At 33.0% G+C, this 17,227-nt stretch overlaps 1 protein-coding gene across 3 annotated transcripts in view; it reads right to left on the bottom strand.

The window, feature by feature from the left end:
• LOC145935845 (uncharacterized) overlaps positions 1-17,227 on the bottom strand; it is a 265,904-nt gene that overhangs the window by 7,669 nt on the left and 241,008 nt on the right. For 2 of the 3 annotated variants that reach the window (XM_083037499.1, XM_083037500.1), the window contains exons 5-9: positions 12,602-12,835; positions 11,752-12,012; positions 4,709-4,825; positions 4,483-4,596; positions 4,127-4,270 (exon numbers count right to left, since the gene is read on the bottom strand). In XM_083037499.1, the coding sequence (XP_082893625.1) occupies positions 4,127-4,270; positions 4,483-4,596; positions 4,709-4,825; positions 11,752-12,012; positions 12,602-12,835 (870 nt within the window). The remainder of the gene's footprint in view (positions 1-4,126; positions 4,271-4,482; positions 4,597-4,708; positions 4,826-11,751; positions 12,013-12,601; positions 12,836-17,227) is intronic. The other variant, XM_083037501.1, reaches the window with a different exon arrangement.

Below are 17,227 nucleotides of genomic sequence, written 5' to 3'. Positions count from 1 at the left end.
GAAAGGCTCGTCTAGAGCAAAAACACTAGCAATCGGGGACTCCTGCCAGATCCGGTAAATTGAAACTGGATGCGACAGAAAAGATGTCGGAATATCACGTGTAGAAGAAACGAAATCTACTTTCCAGAAAAAGATGAGCGAAAAAATAGAAATGAGACGCAAGGGATGCAAGTAATCAGGAATCTCCCTCCAGGAAGAAAGCTTTTTCAAGATCTGTTAAGGAAGTCTAAATCTTTCCAAATTTTTGAGAAATTCCTACCAAAAAAGAGAAAATTGTACTAGCATAATTTTACACGAAAAAATAATTACTAAATAAAAGTAATCAACAAATATAATAAGTCTTACAAATATTGAAATTAATATTTATTAATAAGTTATTTTCATAAATTTATATCAGAATGCTTTGAAATTCACGCACGCAGATTCGTATATATTTAGAGTGTATTGTATTTTACATATATGTAAAAAGATATATATATATTTTAATTATAATATAATACAGCGTGTATATAAATAATTTTAAATAATATAATTGTATGTAAGAGATATTTTAATATTTAGTGTAAAAATTCTAATGACGAGGGAATGAGTTCTATTATCGCATTTTTTAATTCTGAGGCTTGAATCAAATGCAAATATTATCCATCGAGTGGCAGAATTCTTAAACGAACAAAGCATGCTTTTTGCATCAGATTAGATTAAAGAATGAGATTTATATTTCTACGTTACTTTTCTTTTTTGCAATTATTTTTCAAGCAATACTTTTGCCTGCTTTTTCTCGTATTTGTATTTATCTTTTTCCGACTGTTATTTGAAGATTTGCAACTTAAGAAAACTCCATTTCAAGCTATCTTTCCCACACCTTTATTAAGTAAAAAAAAATCTTATGATCGGGTGAGCAGGATTACGGACGTAAATTATCCTTCGGCATAAAATGAAATGACGATGCGAATACGCGGAATGAAAACGGAATAGTCGTGAACAAACATAATTAGCTTTTTGAAAAGCAGAAAACTTTTTTCACCGGCAAAAATGTCATTTGCAAATTATTTACCCAGTAAATTAATCCCCACTGCTGCAATATCGTATCTTATACTGATGTCATATTTTTGGCGTTCCACGTATATATTCTAATGAGATAGAGAGAGAGAAAGGAATAGAGAAATAGATATGCTGAACAGTTGGTCAAACTTATAATTAAAAACAAGAGGGGAAAAAGCTTTGTACAGTTCAATATTTCTTATGATCGATTCTTGGCATGATTGTATTACAAAATAGAAGCTGCGCATATTTCACACCATATAAAATGTGCAGCAATTTACAAAGTTTTTTGTTTAGAAATGAAAAGTAAGTTGTAGGAAAAACTACAAATAAAAAAAAATATATATATGACATAATGTTCAACACAAAGTAATATATATATATATATATATATATATATATATATATATGCACCATGCAGTTTCCAGAATTATTCTAAAATTATATTTACTTTAATAAGTCACAGATTTTTTGACAAATTATTTTAGTTTTTAAATTAATATATATTGAAATTATTCAACATTAAATAATCGATTATGCATTATTTTCGTGTATAGAATAATAGAATATATCAGAGTATATTGTCAGAGTTCTAATTTTTTTGTTTATCGTTATTATTATAAATCACTTTTAAATTATGATTATCTTCTAACTCTCTCATTACGACTATCTCACAGAAAATAATACCTATATATGAACATTAAGTATATTATTAACATTAGTATTTAAATTTGTTGCATTATTTTCTTTTCACGCGTATTATTAAATAAGTTATATTGTTTATTTTTTAAACTGGTTAATGCATATTCTTCTCGTCTATAAAAATTTGTCTTAGATACAGATTTCAAAATTTAATATAATTTTATATTTAAAACTATAAAATAATAAATTTGTTATATATATACATATACATATATATTTATATGTATATATATATTATATATAATATGTACATGTATATATATATGTATATACATACATATTACAACTTTTAAAACTCAGTAGAAAGCAGCAGGTTCTTGGTACTTAAAGAGAAAAAAAAGATTTTAAGTCTAGTCAGGTCCTTTCGCCGGACACTACCGGACGCATCTATACGCGGCCACGTGCGGGCACGTACTGTGGCTTGGCTCTCGACTCTCGACTCTTGGCTGTGAAGTGAGCGACAACCTTCAGTTGGCGACACCGCTGCGCAGAATGCGATCGGTGGTGGGGATTAGTTTTACGCGAGACGTGCAGCGTAGCGGACGTATGGGACACACATGCCTAATGGAAAGAATAGAAAGAGAGAGACGTTGGGTCAGGTGAGGTGCTTCGCCGAGCTCGTGGCTGTGAAGTTAGGTTTCACCGTCAGATGGCGACACCATACACACTGCTACGCAGAGTTTTGCGGTCGGTGGTGAGCCGCCAGTTTTCCGACAACATGGCGGATGTATGCGGAGACGCGCCAGTCTAATGGAAACACAGGTATTTCTGATCGAAAGATTCTTGTTCTATTCTATTTTTTGTTCACATTTTCTGTTCAAGATTTATTGAACTTTTATGCATTGCATAATTAATATATTTTTATGCATGCATTGTAATTTTTAATATTTTATTATTGAAAAATAATATAATTCTTCGTGTCGCGCGCGTAATTATATTCGATTAGATTAAACGAAATGAGAAAAAAACTATATATATATAACAATCAAATATACAATAATACAACGACAGACACATATAATTTATAATGTGTCAAACAATTTTAGTTCTGAAATGATTAAAAATCAAGTTTTTTCTCGTTAGATCTTGTTTAATTATTATATATTGAGATAAATATTCAATATATATGTAAAAGCTCTTTCGGAAGCGCTGTCCGAGAGTACATTCCACCGGGAGCAACGACTGGATTAAAGGAATTCCTGGACGCATCCGCGTGGAAATCGAGAATACGTAATGGTATACGAGTCCTCCCGTGGGCGTAGCACGCTGGTCAGGCAATTAGCTAATTCCCAACGAGACGAAAGGAACAGCAATGACGCGAGGACGAAACGTTACCGAGTGACGCCGTTTGACTTGAAACTTTTTAATTAACCCAGATCGCATAGGCCACATTTCGGGTCTTTCCTGGGGCGCTAGGAACCGCGATAGGAAAAATTCAATCGAGCCAATTTGCCCGCTATGTTTTCGTTTTCTTTCCGTCAATAGCGATGCCCGTAACGTCTCCTTTCGCGTTCGAGAGAAAAAAAATATAGTCTTATAGTATTCTTATAGTAACTTTTATATAAATTGTACGAAAAATCAAAGCAAATTTATCGCTCGATCAAAAATGGGAAATGAATTTATTTAATGGCCCGTCTTGAACTAAATCGATTATATATATGTGAAAGAGCGCGACCGAAACTCTGTCCTCGCTGGCTCTTTTTCTCTCTGTGGAGAGAAACGACGCGGAAATTTGGCTCTCGGCGTTTTGTCACGCTCAATGTTGAGCGTCACCACGCTCGATTTACGAGGATTACAGAGCGCTTATTGCTCCGGCGTGCAATTCCACGAAGGGGTGTAAACTAACAGGGATAGCAGTCGTGTCGCTGCGCCATTATCTCCCCGACGCCGCACTCTAGAGCAAAAAAATGCGTCGGCGCTCTAACAGTCCCGCAGATATTCGCACTTTCCAGATACGCTCCCGCGCGATTGAAAAATTGGGAGATATATGCATGCATTGTTCTGGATACCTCCGTGGGAATAAAATATCGTATCGATGCTGGTTTCAATTTGCCGAATGCAATTTTCGCGAAACTTGTTACTGGAAAATTGTAATAAAATTTGCTGAGCGATTGCGTCGATTTAATATATGTCCGTCGCAGAAAATACTCATTACACACACATCCGTATAATATATGTATATATATTAAAAATTATATATATATATACATATATATATATAATCTTTATATAATATATGTATATTATCGCGCAGTTTATTACATTTTTCTCTTTTTTCTATTTTAATTATTATTTTTTATTCTAATTTTATTCTAATATGTATTCAAACATTAATATTATCAAGTTGAAAGAAATTTCAATTAAACCTTCTTTTCACACTTACCGTCTTCTTCAAGCGAGATATAGGGGACATGTTAAGGCCGGCGATGATCGCCATCAGGGAATTGAAGTTGCCAATGTTAAAGCATTCTCGGGCAGTCTCGATCCAATATTCGACGACACGAACGCGTTGCTTCTTCTTCGCATGCTAAAAGAATACAATGAAATGGTTGTCAATGATATTTAGCGCATATGCAAACACACACGCATACAGAATAAATTTTCTAATAATTTTGAAAAATAACTCTTTATTTTAAAATTTGATTTCTCTATTGAAAGATTTTGATTAGATATTACGTAGAACGAAAAAAAATTTTAGGCAAAGAATATTGAGATATTTTAAAAAATGATAATATTTACCTTGCAAACTTCCGTCGCTACAAAGTAGCTCAATCTGTTAAACCATTGAACGTACGATTCGAGATTTCGGGTCTTCTTCATATCTTTGAAGGACGTTTCTAAATGTGGCGATTCCTGACGGAATAATTAAAATAACAGTGTTTAATTTGCTTTACGATATAATAATGTTAAATTGTTATAAAAATATTAAATAAGATAATTATGATTTATTTTGAAATAAACTCACTTTGGCAAAGGCCTGCACAAATTCTTCGGGTCCGATGTAAGAGAGTCTCTCGAGTTCCACATGGGTCAATTGTTGTGCCAGTACAGTAGCTGATGGACAGAGTTCTGTAATGTCCACCTGAAAGACAAATAATACTTGTGTATTAAAGTGGTTCGAAGCTCTTATATTTAAGAAAAAAAAAGAAAAAACCAGATTAAGATAGAAAATAAAAATTACGAATTGTGGTAATAATACGAGTTTAAGAAATAGAAAAATATCTTATTTAAGTATCTAGGTATTAATAAAGTGAGCGCTATGAATTACAGCGCTACAGATTTATCTTTTTCAATTTCGTTAGCTACTTCGATTTTAGAAAACGTGTATTGCTCTTTTAAAATAATTGATATAATTTATCAAAAAGAACATAAAAATATAAAAGATAAACATATAAATTAACTTCATACGTAGCATCAATATACAAGCCGAAAGATCCATTATTTTTAAATTTTACTTTCATTGAAATCAAATGTGTACTGCGCAAAGGATACTTTGATAGAACAAAGTATTACGCGCAAAACAGAAAAATTCGTCGCGCAAAAGCGCTGTAACAAATGGGCATTTACATTTGCCTCTTTTGACTTTTATACTCTTCTATTTCTTCTCGAAAAGACTTCGGCTTTTCAGAGCTTCGATTTCTTTACTGGTCCCTGCTCGCTTTATTTCATTTGATTTGTCGACGATATTCGCTCCGATGTAACATCTCAAAAGCTGATGTGACAAGAGAGAATGGAGACTTTCTAGGCTGCATTTTCTATACTCTCTCTCTTATAACTGTGCGAGCATATACATATGTATACGCAGATACGCACGCTTTGACAGCTTTTGAATGTTACAAGTGGTGAAATGATGGAGGATGAGGGATTGGTAAATATATATATTTCTCGACTGCGGCGGAAAAGGAAAGATGTCGTCGAAAGGCGACGAATAAAATCACTGGGCCGCGTGATCCGTTTAGGAGGAAATGGCACTCTGAGACGGACTTCCTCTCCCATTGAATTATATCGTCGATCGTATTATCGAAGTGTCTGGCACAGAAGTGAACAGAGTTTAACTAGGAAAAGGAAGAAATTGCTTTGACGAGAATGCTGGTAAAAGAGCAAATTCAAGGGTTCTCGCGTGATAAGAGTTCCCGATTTCCGAATGTAAAAAATATAAGGCAGTTTCAGATGGTATTTCGAAGAGCGATCAAAAATAAAAATTTTTTTATAGATAAATAACACTCGTAGAGGCAAAATTTTTTCGTCGCAGAGTATTCGGTTTTTTTTTTCTTACTAGAACAACACAAGCGCGCGCAGCGGTTTTATGTTTAAAAAATGATATTTTTTTCAGAAATTAGCTGATTAAAGCGTTAATTTGCTAGTTAAATTTTAAAATAATAATATGTTAAAAAATTAAAACAGTAATATATTGTAAATAATATGTTATAATATCTTATTCTAGATTAATATTTTTTGACAGAAATCAGCTGATAACTGTCAAAAATATTAATCAAGTTTAAAGTATTATAACATATTATTTAAAACATATTATATTATTTTAATTTTTATAACATATTATTATTTTAAAAAGTAATTAGCAAATAACCCTTTATATTTATATTGTGTATGTTATAATGCGAAATAATAAGATTATTCTAATATTCTAATATATGTATGTACGTATTTTATTTGTTACAGGTAACATTGCGATGCACAGTGCGATTCACACTTCGTGTCGAAAGTGCCGTGTAAAGTTTCGCGTGTCGGGAATGCCATGTAAAGTATCGGATAATCGTAATTATTCGTATTTTCGCGAGTGTCGTGAGTGCTACAAAGGAACAATGACGGTCGAAGAGAGGAGGAGGAGGCCCGGGGAGGCATCGGGCGACAGCGAAGCAACTGTGAGGTATGCGAAATAAAAACATTTTTTAAACTGCATTGTTTATGAGATGTTCGACACAGACACATGTATATACATAATTTGAACATTTTGTTTTCAGATCAATGTGCTGTGTACTACAACTTCGCTATTGCACGTATCGGTGAGTGAAAAATTGTTTATTTTACATAGCATTTCTATAGCGGTAATGGGGGTGTATATAATATGTTGAAAATATTAATAATAATATGTTTTAAATAATATGTTATAATATCTTATCTGCGATTAATATCTTTTGACAAAAATCAGCTAATAATTGTCAAAAATATTAATCGAATTTAAAATATTATAACATCCCTTTCTAAAAAGGACACGTTAAGTCGATTTTCGCGAGTATTGTTGCATCTTTTCCGCGATGCTGATTGACTGTTTCAATTCGCATTGTGTGTTATATTCGCAGCATCGAGAGGCTGTCATCGCGAGGGTTAATAGTTTAATAGTTTGTTCAAAATAAAATTAAATAAAATAATATGTTTGAAATAATATGTTATAATACTTTATCCGCGATTAATATTTTTTGACATAAATCAGCTGATAACTGTCAAAAGTATTAATCGAGTTTAAAATATTATAACATATTATTTAAAACTAATATTGTTATTTTATTTAATTTTATTTTGAACAAACTGTCAAACTACTAACCGTCGCGATGTTATGAATATAACGCACAACGCGAATCTTGACAATGAGCATCGCGGAAAAGCGACAACAATAAACTTCGATATATCGATGAGTATCGACTTTATATATCTTTTTTAGAAAAGGAAATGACAAAAAACAAATTTTCTATGTACTGTCATTAATAAAATAAATAGCAGCATGAGTTAAAAAATAAACGAGCATAGTTATAATGGGAACAGAATTTTATCATTGTTTTAATGAGAAAAAAAATATGAGAGAGTTTGCGTCGAAGAAGTTACGAGATTAGTCGAAACTTTTATCTCAATGATTTAAATTGTACTTTTTTATTTCCAAGTCTCAATCGTGAAGATAAGACACAAAAATGTTACTTTAGTTAAAATTGACGTTAAATTCCGCGGAGTGTAAAAATTAGCTCATCGTTAGAAGAAACGCGACGCGAGATGTTATTATTTGGAAATTCACCATTTATCTTCTTGTGTTCCAATATTTAAAATTGCTCTCATCTTTCGTCATTTATCGAGCGACACTTTGTTTCGCTTCTGCGGCCAATTACGATAATGAAATCAGTGTGCAGGCCGGAGTTAGTTCGTATTGGTTTACTGGGGCAAAGTCGTTGAAAAGGACCTAATCGGTTAGTAACGGTCTCGGACCGAGACAAAGTTGCAAGTTGCTTGGAAATTTGCCGGGAGCGATAATATCCGGCGCGATGGCCAAAGAAACATTGCTGCGAGATATTAGACAAGTGCAGTTTCGCTTTGGTGCCCGCAAGATCGCATAGCGAGATTTGCGAGAGAGATTTCTTGCATCGAGTAGTTTCCTCCGCTGTTGTCTCATTACGTGACGAAATTATTATATTTCGATAGGATAGATAGAAAACTGCATTAAATTCGGAATAAATTGTTGAAAATGATCCCGATTTTTCTAGCATTCTCTAAATATTATTCTTCGAAACCTTCCTTGAAAAGGTTTTTAGCGCATAATCCACATTATGCTTATGTGTGCGGTTTTAACTATTAAATACATATACAAATTATAATTATATATGTTCAGTTTCTGTTTTTAATAAAATTTGCTCAGTTGCGAATGTTAATATTGATTTAAATTATAATTAGAAAGTACGAAATTTTCCTTTGTGATATTTAATGAGCCTTTATATGTATGACATATTTGGCTTGAGCGATGAATTTTGCATATTTAGTTTAATTGGATTAACTGGTTAATTGATTTAACAAGTTGTTGATGTGGAAACACGTATAATTATGACGTTAAATCTATTATGCAGCGAACAAGAAATATAATACATAATTATAAAGTTATTTCTTTAGAACACCGCTAAACCTAATTGAGAAACATGCTTTGCAAAATTAATTTCGAGATAAAGTGAAACGATAGCTCGTAACACAAAGTAATACCTATACGCCATCTTCTCATAGAGTTTCGTTCGAAAGGAGGGAAACTTGTCCGAATCGACGGATAAAACAAATTGAAAGTTAAAACGAATAAGAAAAGAGTGTACTCTCGTGATCTCAAAGTGTGTTTCTGCCAGTTCACGATATAGAATATAGATACTTAGAAGTTACTCGATAGAGAAAGAAAACAAATATCGAAAACTCATTATTGGTTTTGTAAGTTATTTCTCGTCTTGAATAAAGAAAAAAAATTATCTTTTTCTGTAAAAGATGCGACACGTACCGAACTCTTGCAACGAAAGTACGGCCAACTAATAATTCAATTCTTTGCGCTTGAAATTATTTGTATCGCTATATGAACAACAAATAGAAAAACGTAATTAAAGTTTGAAATATGTGAGGATACAAAAATGCGTTTCGCTCTTCTCGTATTTCTTAATTGAAGAGGAACGTATATAATGTTCTATGAAACAGTAACGAATATCGCTTCATGTCATATAATTTATGGTATAGATGAAAATCTTTGAGAAATACATACAGGAATGTGAATGAAAAAAAAAATGAAAAATATAGCAGTAGGAAGATGAGAGAGAAAGAGAGAAAAAGAGAGAGAGAGAGAGAGAGAGAAATATAGTATTACGATCGAATTATTGGTCTCGAGAGTTATAACTCGTTTCTCTACGTGAAGCTACATAAAGTTGCTGCCGTCATGGTAACATATAGAACGAGTTGAAAAAGCGCGGCGAAGGGAACTTGCGGTTTAATAAGCCAGAGCTTCGCGAGAGCTCGCTATTTCTTTTTCATCTCGTCTCTTCTTCTTTTTCTCCTCTTCTCAATACTTGCTTCTTCTTTTACCTACTGGAGCTCTCGTCTTTCCTTTCCAACCTATCCGGAACAAATTATTTTCGCGTAAACTGCGAGTCACATACGTTGAAGAAATTGTTGAAGCGACGAAATGGCCTTCGTGGCCTTTCTTCTCATACAAAGCTCTTTGACGCAACAACAAACAGATTTTAACAAAATATCGTTGCACGATTCTTGAATAAATAATCAGCTGTTTCGGTCGCGAAATAATATCTCTTTTTTTACTTCTTTTTATAATAGTTAGAAAGAATAAGGATTAAATTCATATCAAGCATTCAATAAGCAGAAAATAATATCGCAAATATTAAGATAATAATTGTGATCGTATATTTATCGATTTTTTAAATAAATTTTTTTAGATAAATTGATGTTTATACCGAAGAATTTATGGACTGTGTTTTCATATCCGATATATTTTGCGAAATCGCCTTATTTTGTTGTAGAAATTTTGCGACATTTAGCACACAGTCGGTAAATAACAGAGTAGTTGCGCTTTAATATTCTTTGGAACGAACTCGCCAGAAATTCTATCTCAGGGGTTTAATGGAAATTTTCGTTTTACACACGAATATCTAATTTTATTCTGGTCCCGCACGTAACAGTTATTTCGTATTCATGACAGAAATTATTATGTACGTAAGTTCAGCATAGATTCGTTCAACCTCTCACTTATATTGTGTTACATTAGTATTTTAAAAGTTGTTTAGAATATAATGTAAAATACAAAATAATTTTTGGGCAAAATTTAGAATTATTTATTATAAATAGAATTTTAAAGTAAACTCGAAAATTTAAAATTTTAAATAAGATTAGATATTGCACATGAAAAATTGTAAGAATTACCTCTTTCTCTTTTTTTTATAGAATATATCTATACATAGCGGCGTGTAGTTTTCCGTGGATATCGACAAAAGATTGACGTTTAAGCTGTAAGCTTTGAAGATAGACGTATCGAACGGCTATTACGATCTTTATCTTCTTACAATCCCCCGCAGAACTTTTACCCTTTTCAAACGTTATCGTAATTCTTCGCGCAATTTACAGGAAATTCGTAATTTACACGAAACGCAGCATCCCTCTGGATACTGATTAACCGCGCACGCGACACGATCCGGCATATTTAACTAACTAACGCAGCTACAAATTACCCATTAACGGATGTTACAAGCGGCAAGCAGATAGGTGCGTGATAATGAAATTAACGGAATGGTTAACGTCTCCCGGCTGGGAATGCAACTAACCCGGTTATAGGCTAAACGCGCGTACGCCTACGTAAATGTCCAAGTTTGTGCGTTTCGATCGGTGTGCATGTGTGCGTGTGTGTGTGTGTGCATGCATGATACACATACAAACATGAAGAACGGGAATATTCGCGAAGCGTAACAGCCATGTTACAGTAACCATGTGTGAAATGGTCGAGAAGTGAGAGAGAACGCGCAAGAGGCGGGGGAAGGTGTTATCCGGAGGGAGAATATTATCGCTTCATTATGCTGAAAGTCCTCGAAGGGTCGATGCGATTACGGTAGACCGAGTAATCGTGCTTTGCAACAGGGCGAGCCGGATTACGCGAGTATAAATCCATATTGAAATTGCGGAATCATGCGATACTCGGGTCAATGCGCGACCGATCAAAAGCACCAATGCCCTTTCTCTTATTAATTTATGATATTAAAATGATATTATAAAATCCCTAATAATACGAATTACAGACAATTTTACTCTGGATATGCATGTAATTTGCGTATCGAATTTTACCTATAAATTTGCGCTGTCCTTTACAAGTACATTACTTTGATAGTAAATTTGATATGCAAGGCAGACACAAATTATTATCTATACTTTGTACGAGTAAAAGATCTCATTTTAATTTACTAATAATTATATAGAATATTATGTAAAATTGTCATCGTTAACACATTAAAATGTAAAATTGCCAAACGTTATATCGTCAAATTGCATTTTTATCTCATTCAGATAAATTTTGCTGTTTTTCTCTTTTTCTTTTTCGACCAAATGAGCAAATATCATCAACATGCACGAACCTCGTTCGAGACATCAGCGATATTTGTAGTTCGAAACGTCGCGCTAAAGCGACTAACTAAGCCCAAAATGCGGGACAGCGAGATGCAAACTGACGGCCGCAAATGGGCGCTTGTACTGAAATTCGCAAACCTGTGTAAGCTGCTCCGTCGCTGCCTCGGTCGCCAGTCTGGCCAGGCCCTCCTCGTACCTTTCCAAGGCCGTCAGTCGTAGCAGTAAGTTGTGCAGCAATGCCGAAACTTCCTGCCTGGCCGCGGCGTCGACCGCAGCGACTTTTTGCGTGATGGATCTGACATGGCCCATCACCCTCTCGTCTCGAAAGTCGTACGGGAATGTTTCCGTCCATTCCGCAAGCAGCTGCACTAGCCGCGGCACGAAGCGGTGCAGTCGTTCCTGGAATACATATACGAAATACTTTATCGTTTCCCAATGACAGAGATGAATTTTTGTTTCGAGGGATAAAAATTTAACCGAACGAATAAATAAAGTGGATGGCAACGAGTGCTCTCTCATTTTGCAACTCTTTTATTATTCAAAATTATGTCGTTATAAATCGAATAAATTAAATTAAGTAAATGTATTGTTGGATCGATATTTTACGAATGAAGAATAGTTGCGGAATGACTAGCTTCGAAACTCAACACAATTTATATATTATATAAAAATATCTTAATATCCGCCAGAATATGATAAGAAAGGAAGACAACGAAAACAAAAAGAGAGAGAGAGAGAGAGAGAGAGAGAGACAGATCTTAATCTAAATAAATAATTTTCTGTAAAGTTAAAGAAAATGATTTGCTTTACTCAAATGTAAGATACTTATATATTTCGCGAAAGATAAAGGAGCAAAAGGGTAGAGGCACAGACGAGAATATATGACCCCGTGATGAAACGATAATACACGTGGCCTTCGTGGATGCATGTGTCGGCAAAGAGCTGCGTGCCGGTTCGCAGATTGAAAATATATCTACGGTGTGCTCACCTTACCGCCCTCTCCATTCAGATTTTGCTGATGCTCGCATAGAGCGCAAACCTCGCCCAAAAGCTCGTGCGGCTTGATGAAGAGCCTGGCGCTCAGCAAAAAGGCAAAGAGGTACGCCCGATCGGGATAATATTCCTCCGTAGGCACCATGTGCTGTACTAACGCCTCAAGTGAGCCTGAGACGAGGTTGCCGTCTCGGTACACCAAAGCCTGAAACAGTATACGGGTTGGGGGCTTGAGTAAAGTAACGCGATGCTGCTAACTCAACATGCTATCCTGACGCAGTGTACCTGTATATGATATAATAACGCTTAACATATGAGTAATAAAATTCCGAAAATGGAAAGCTAAGCTGAAACTTATCTTAGATGACATTTCTCCGCTATTAGCTTTTCTGTTTTTGTTTTGTTTTGTGCTTACAAAATGCATTAAAAATGAAAACTTTTAGAAAATTATAATTTTGATCGTCATAACTTTTATATTATTTTTAGTAATGTTGGAATAGGATTTAAAAACTTTTTTTTAATGCATAATTATTGCTGTTTTATAGGGTACACGCGATGAAAAAAAACAATTAATAATGTATGAATACGAATGCACGACACTTTGGATGAAATTTCTGATATTAATCGCAATGCGCAATTTATTATACTAGAACATTCTTCGGTTTTATATATAAAAAAATGATATTTAAAAAAAAATAATATAAAGTTTGTTTAAATTCGATTAATTTTTTTCACAGAAATTAGCTGATTAGAGTGTTAATGTGCTAATTAAATTTTAAAATAATAATATGTTAAAAAATTAAAATAGTAATATGTTGTAAATAATATGTTATAATATCTTATTCTCGATTAATATTTTTTGACAGAAATCAGCTGATAACTGTCAAAAATATTAATCGAGTTTAAAGTATTATATATATATAACCTATTATTTAATACATATTATATTATTTTTATTTTTATAACATTATTTTAAAAATTAATTAGTAAATTAACGCTTTAATCAGCTGACGCTTTAATTATATATGTCATGTAGAGCTTCAATTAATTTTTTTTCAGTAGTAATATAAGACATTAATCAGACGTTGTGATTGCTCGGTAGATACACTGACAAATTATCCAAATTAATTATTATACAACAAATTAATTATATAACAAATTAATTATTTTTTACAATAATCAAGCTTCAAATACACAAGACATCTCGAAAACATTTCTATGAATACGAGAGAGAAAATATTATTGCGGAGAGAGAGACATTCTCTCTCTCTCAATGTCTCTTAATCAGCTGATTTTTCTGTCGAAAAATATTAATAAACATTGCTAATTAAATATTCTAGCTTACCTATTTATATTTATATTGTGTATGTTATAATTTGCTAATTAAATTTTAAAATAATAATATGGTAAAAGTTATAAAATAGTAATACGTTGTAAATAATATATTATAATACCTTATTCTCGATTAATATTTTTTCTTTCTAAAGCTATATCTTTTCGAACGAATCTCCTTCGAGTTTTAATGAATTATTAATATTAAGTCATGAATATAGTATCGCGCGCGCGCTATTAGAGTGAAGTTGCCGATGTTTGTAGCCTCGGCCATTACCGAAACGCCGCGAGTATCAGGCAGTTCGAGCTGCGTCCCGCTGTGATTAATTAGTAAGCATAATCGTTAGAAACGATTTCTAACCTTTGTATTGTAATATTTATCAATCGCATATTATAATTTCAACGTTAATATGTAGTCGTAATTGTTCGAAACGCATATTTCGCGAAAAATTGGATGCAAAATCTCTTGCCAACATAACCCAACTTAATCTGTTTTCGCGCGCGCGAATGTGTTGCGATCCGTGGATATATCTATCGTTAATTCTAGCTTACATATTTATATTGTGTATGTTATAATGCGAAATAATAAGATTCTAATATATGTATTTTATTTGTTACAGATAGCATTGCGATACACAGTGCGATTCACGCGTCGTGTCGGGAGTGCCGTGTAAAGTTTCGCGCGTCGGGAGTGCCGTGTAAAGTGTCGGGCAATCGTAATTATTCGTATTTTCGCGAGTGTCGTGAGTGCTACCATGGACCAGAGAGGAGGAGGAGGCCCAGGGAGGCATCGGGCGACATCGGGACAACTGTGAGGTATGCAAAATAAAACATTTTTTCTAAACTGCATTGTTTATGAAATGTTGAGATATGTTGAGATATTCGACACACACATGTGTATATACATAATTTGAATATTTTGTTTTCAGATCAATGTGCTGTGTACTACAACTACGCTATTGCACGTATCGGTGAGTGAGAAATTGTTTATTTTATAATATTTCTATAGCAGTAATGGGGATATATATAATATATTGAAAATATTAAAATAATAACATATGTTTTAAATAATATGTTATAATATCTTATCCGCGATTAATATTTTTTGACAAAAATCAGCTCTGATAATTGTCAAAAATATTAATCGAATTAAAAATATTATAACATCCTTTTCTAAAAAAGGCACGTTAAGTCGATTCTTGCAAGTATTGTTGCATCTTTTCCGATGCTGATTAACTGTTTCGATTCGCATTATGCGTTATATTCGTAGCATCGAGAGACTGTCATCGCGAGGGTTAGTAGTTTAACAGTTTGTTCAAAATAAAATTAAATAAAATAATATGTTTTAAATAATATGTTATAATATACTTTTCAATTAATATTTTTGATAGTTATCAGCTGATTTCTGTCAAAAAATATTAATAAAGCGTTAATTTGCTAATTAAATTTTAAAATAATGTGGTAAAAAATTAAAATAGTAATATGTTGTAAATATATTGTATGCGCGATTAATATTTTTTGACAGAAATCAGCTGATAACTCAAAAATATTAATCGAGTTTAAAGTTTTATAAAATATTATTTAAAACATTATATTATTATATTTAATTTTATTTTGAACAAACTATCAAACTGCTAACCCTCGCGATGACAGTCTCTCGATGCTACGAATATAACAATGCAAATTGAGGCAGCCAATCAGCATCGCGGAGAAGAGGCAACAATACTTGTGAGAATTGACTTAACATGCCTTTTTTAGAAAGGGATTACAGTAGAAAAACAATGCAAAAATCGTATAAAAATTTTGACATCGAAAAAAAAACGATTCGATGTGCAAAATTTGCACTAGTTGCTATATACTTCACAATTGCTAACAAATTATATACATTATTATAAAATAACTATTATTTTATGTAAGTTTTGATCGAATAATAAATCATGTAGAATATGCATTTTAACAGATTACAAATGTACTAACGTCAAATTTTTGTTACGCAATTGTTACAAATATTATGTAAGTAAAATTTTAAAAGAGAACTGAATGTGTGAAATCACTATCGAAAGCTTCCAAGATAGGAAACTCTTTACTGATGAATAACAATATATAATACCTCTTTCATACGTATGTTGACAGAATAATAATAATCGTTTCGTTCGTGCGTCTCGGTCTTTCTCCCCTTTTCGATATGTCTTCACTTACTCGTTGTTTTCTCCTTCTCGTTGTAGTGGAACGCAACCCCACTATTTCGCATTGACATACTGCCGAATACCGAACAATATATACAGCAATATATAAAGCCGCGTTGTTATTTCTTTCATTAGCAAGGACACGATAGAGTTAGAATACGCAAGTCGAGTTAAAATGACGAATTCGAATGCAATAATTGTGAAAATTTATTGATTGCGTTGATGATAATCATATATGTATATATAATCTCATAGGATATATGTAATTGTTATATTTAAAATCTTTTTGTCAGGCATTATGAAAAACATGATTTTTGCGATATACAGCACTGTTGTTTTTACATGTGGTCTTGTTGTCAATCATACTAATTGTAAGACTCGAATGAGCAAGAAACGTCGTCGTATCATCTCTCGAAATACGATCGCAAAATATTAATAGATACTAAATGTGATTATTTCTTATGATTATCAACTCGTGCAATTAATTAATTTTCGCGCGATTACGGTGGGAAATATCAGGAGTGTCGTACAAAATACGCGATCATCATGTTGTGCTAATTAGTGCACAATAACGATGTTTTCGAGACTAAGTGCTGTATGAGTATCATAAAGAGGCAGAAAAAAGTGAACGAGAAAAGAGAAGACTCGCGTAACGAGGCTTCGATGACAGCAAAGTAGGGTAAACAAATTATAATTTATATAATATATTTTTGTAAAGTTAATTGCTCATTTATGTTTGAGGTTCCATTTGTTTACATCATATATATTGTATAAAATTATAAAATATGTGTATATAATATTTTGTATAATATTTTATAATATACTTTTATACACGTATTAAAGTTGTGAGTTAATTAAAATCTACGCCAATATAATTTATTCATTTGATGCTCGCATAAATGCGTGTCATAAGCAGACAATGCGTAATTTCAAAACTTTTCAAGTTTTTTCCATCGTGCATCTCGCAACGTTTCTGGTATGTGAGACTTTCACGAGTTGATACGTGCGCGGAATGTAGAATTTGTCTGGTAGAACGTTTCCGCGGAACGCGCCGCTTTTGAGTTAGCTTGTTCCAAAGTTGGCGAATGCTAAATCTGATGCGC

Source organism: Prenolepis imparis, unplaced genomic scaffold (genome assembly GCF_030444845.1).
Source record: "Prenolepis imparis isolate NDT839.2.m4 unplaced genomic scaffold, iyPreImpa1.0 SCAF_5, whole genome shotgun sequence".
Classification (NCBI taxonomy): domain Eukaryota; kingdom Metazoa; phylum Arthropoda; class Insecta; order Hymenoptera; family Formicidae; genus Prenolepis; species Prenolepis imparis.
The sequence above is the reverse complement of the archived record's forward strand: the minus strand, read 5'-3'. Positions and strand labels throughout refer to the sequence as shown.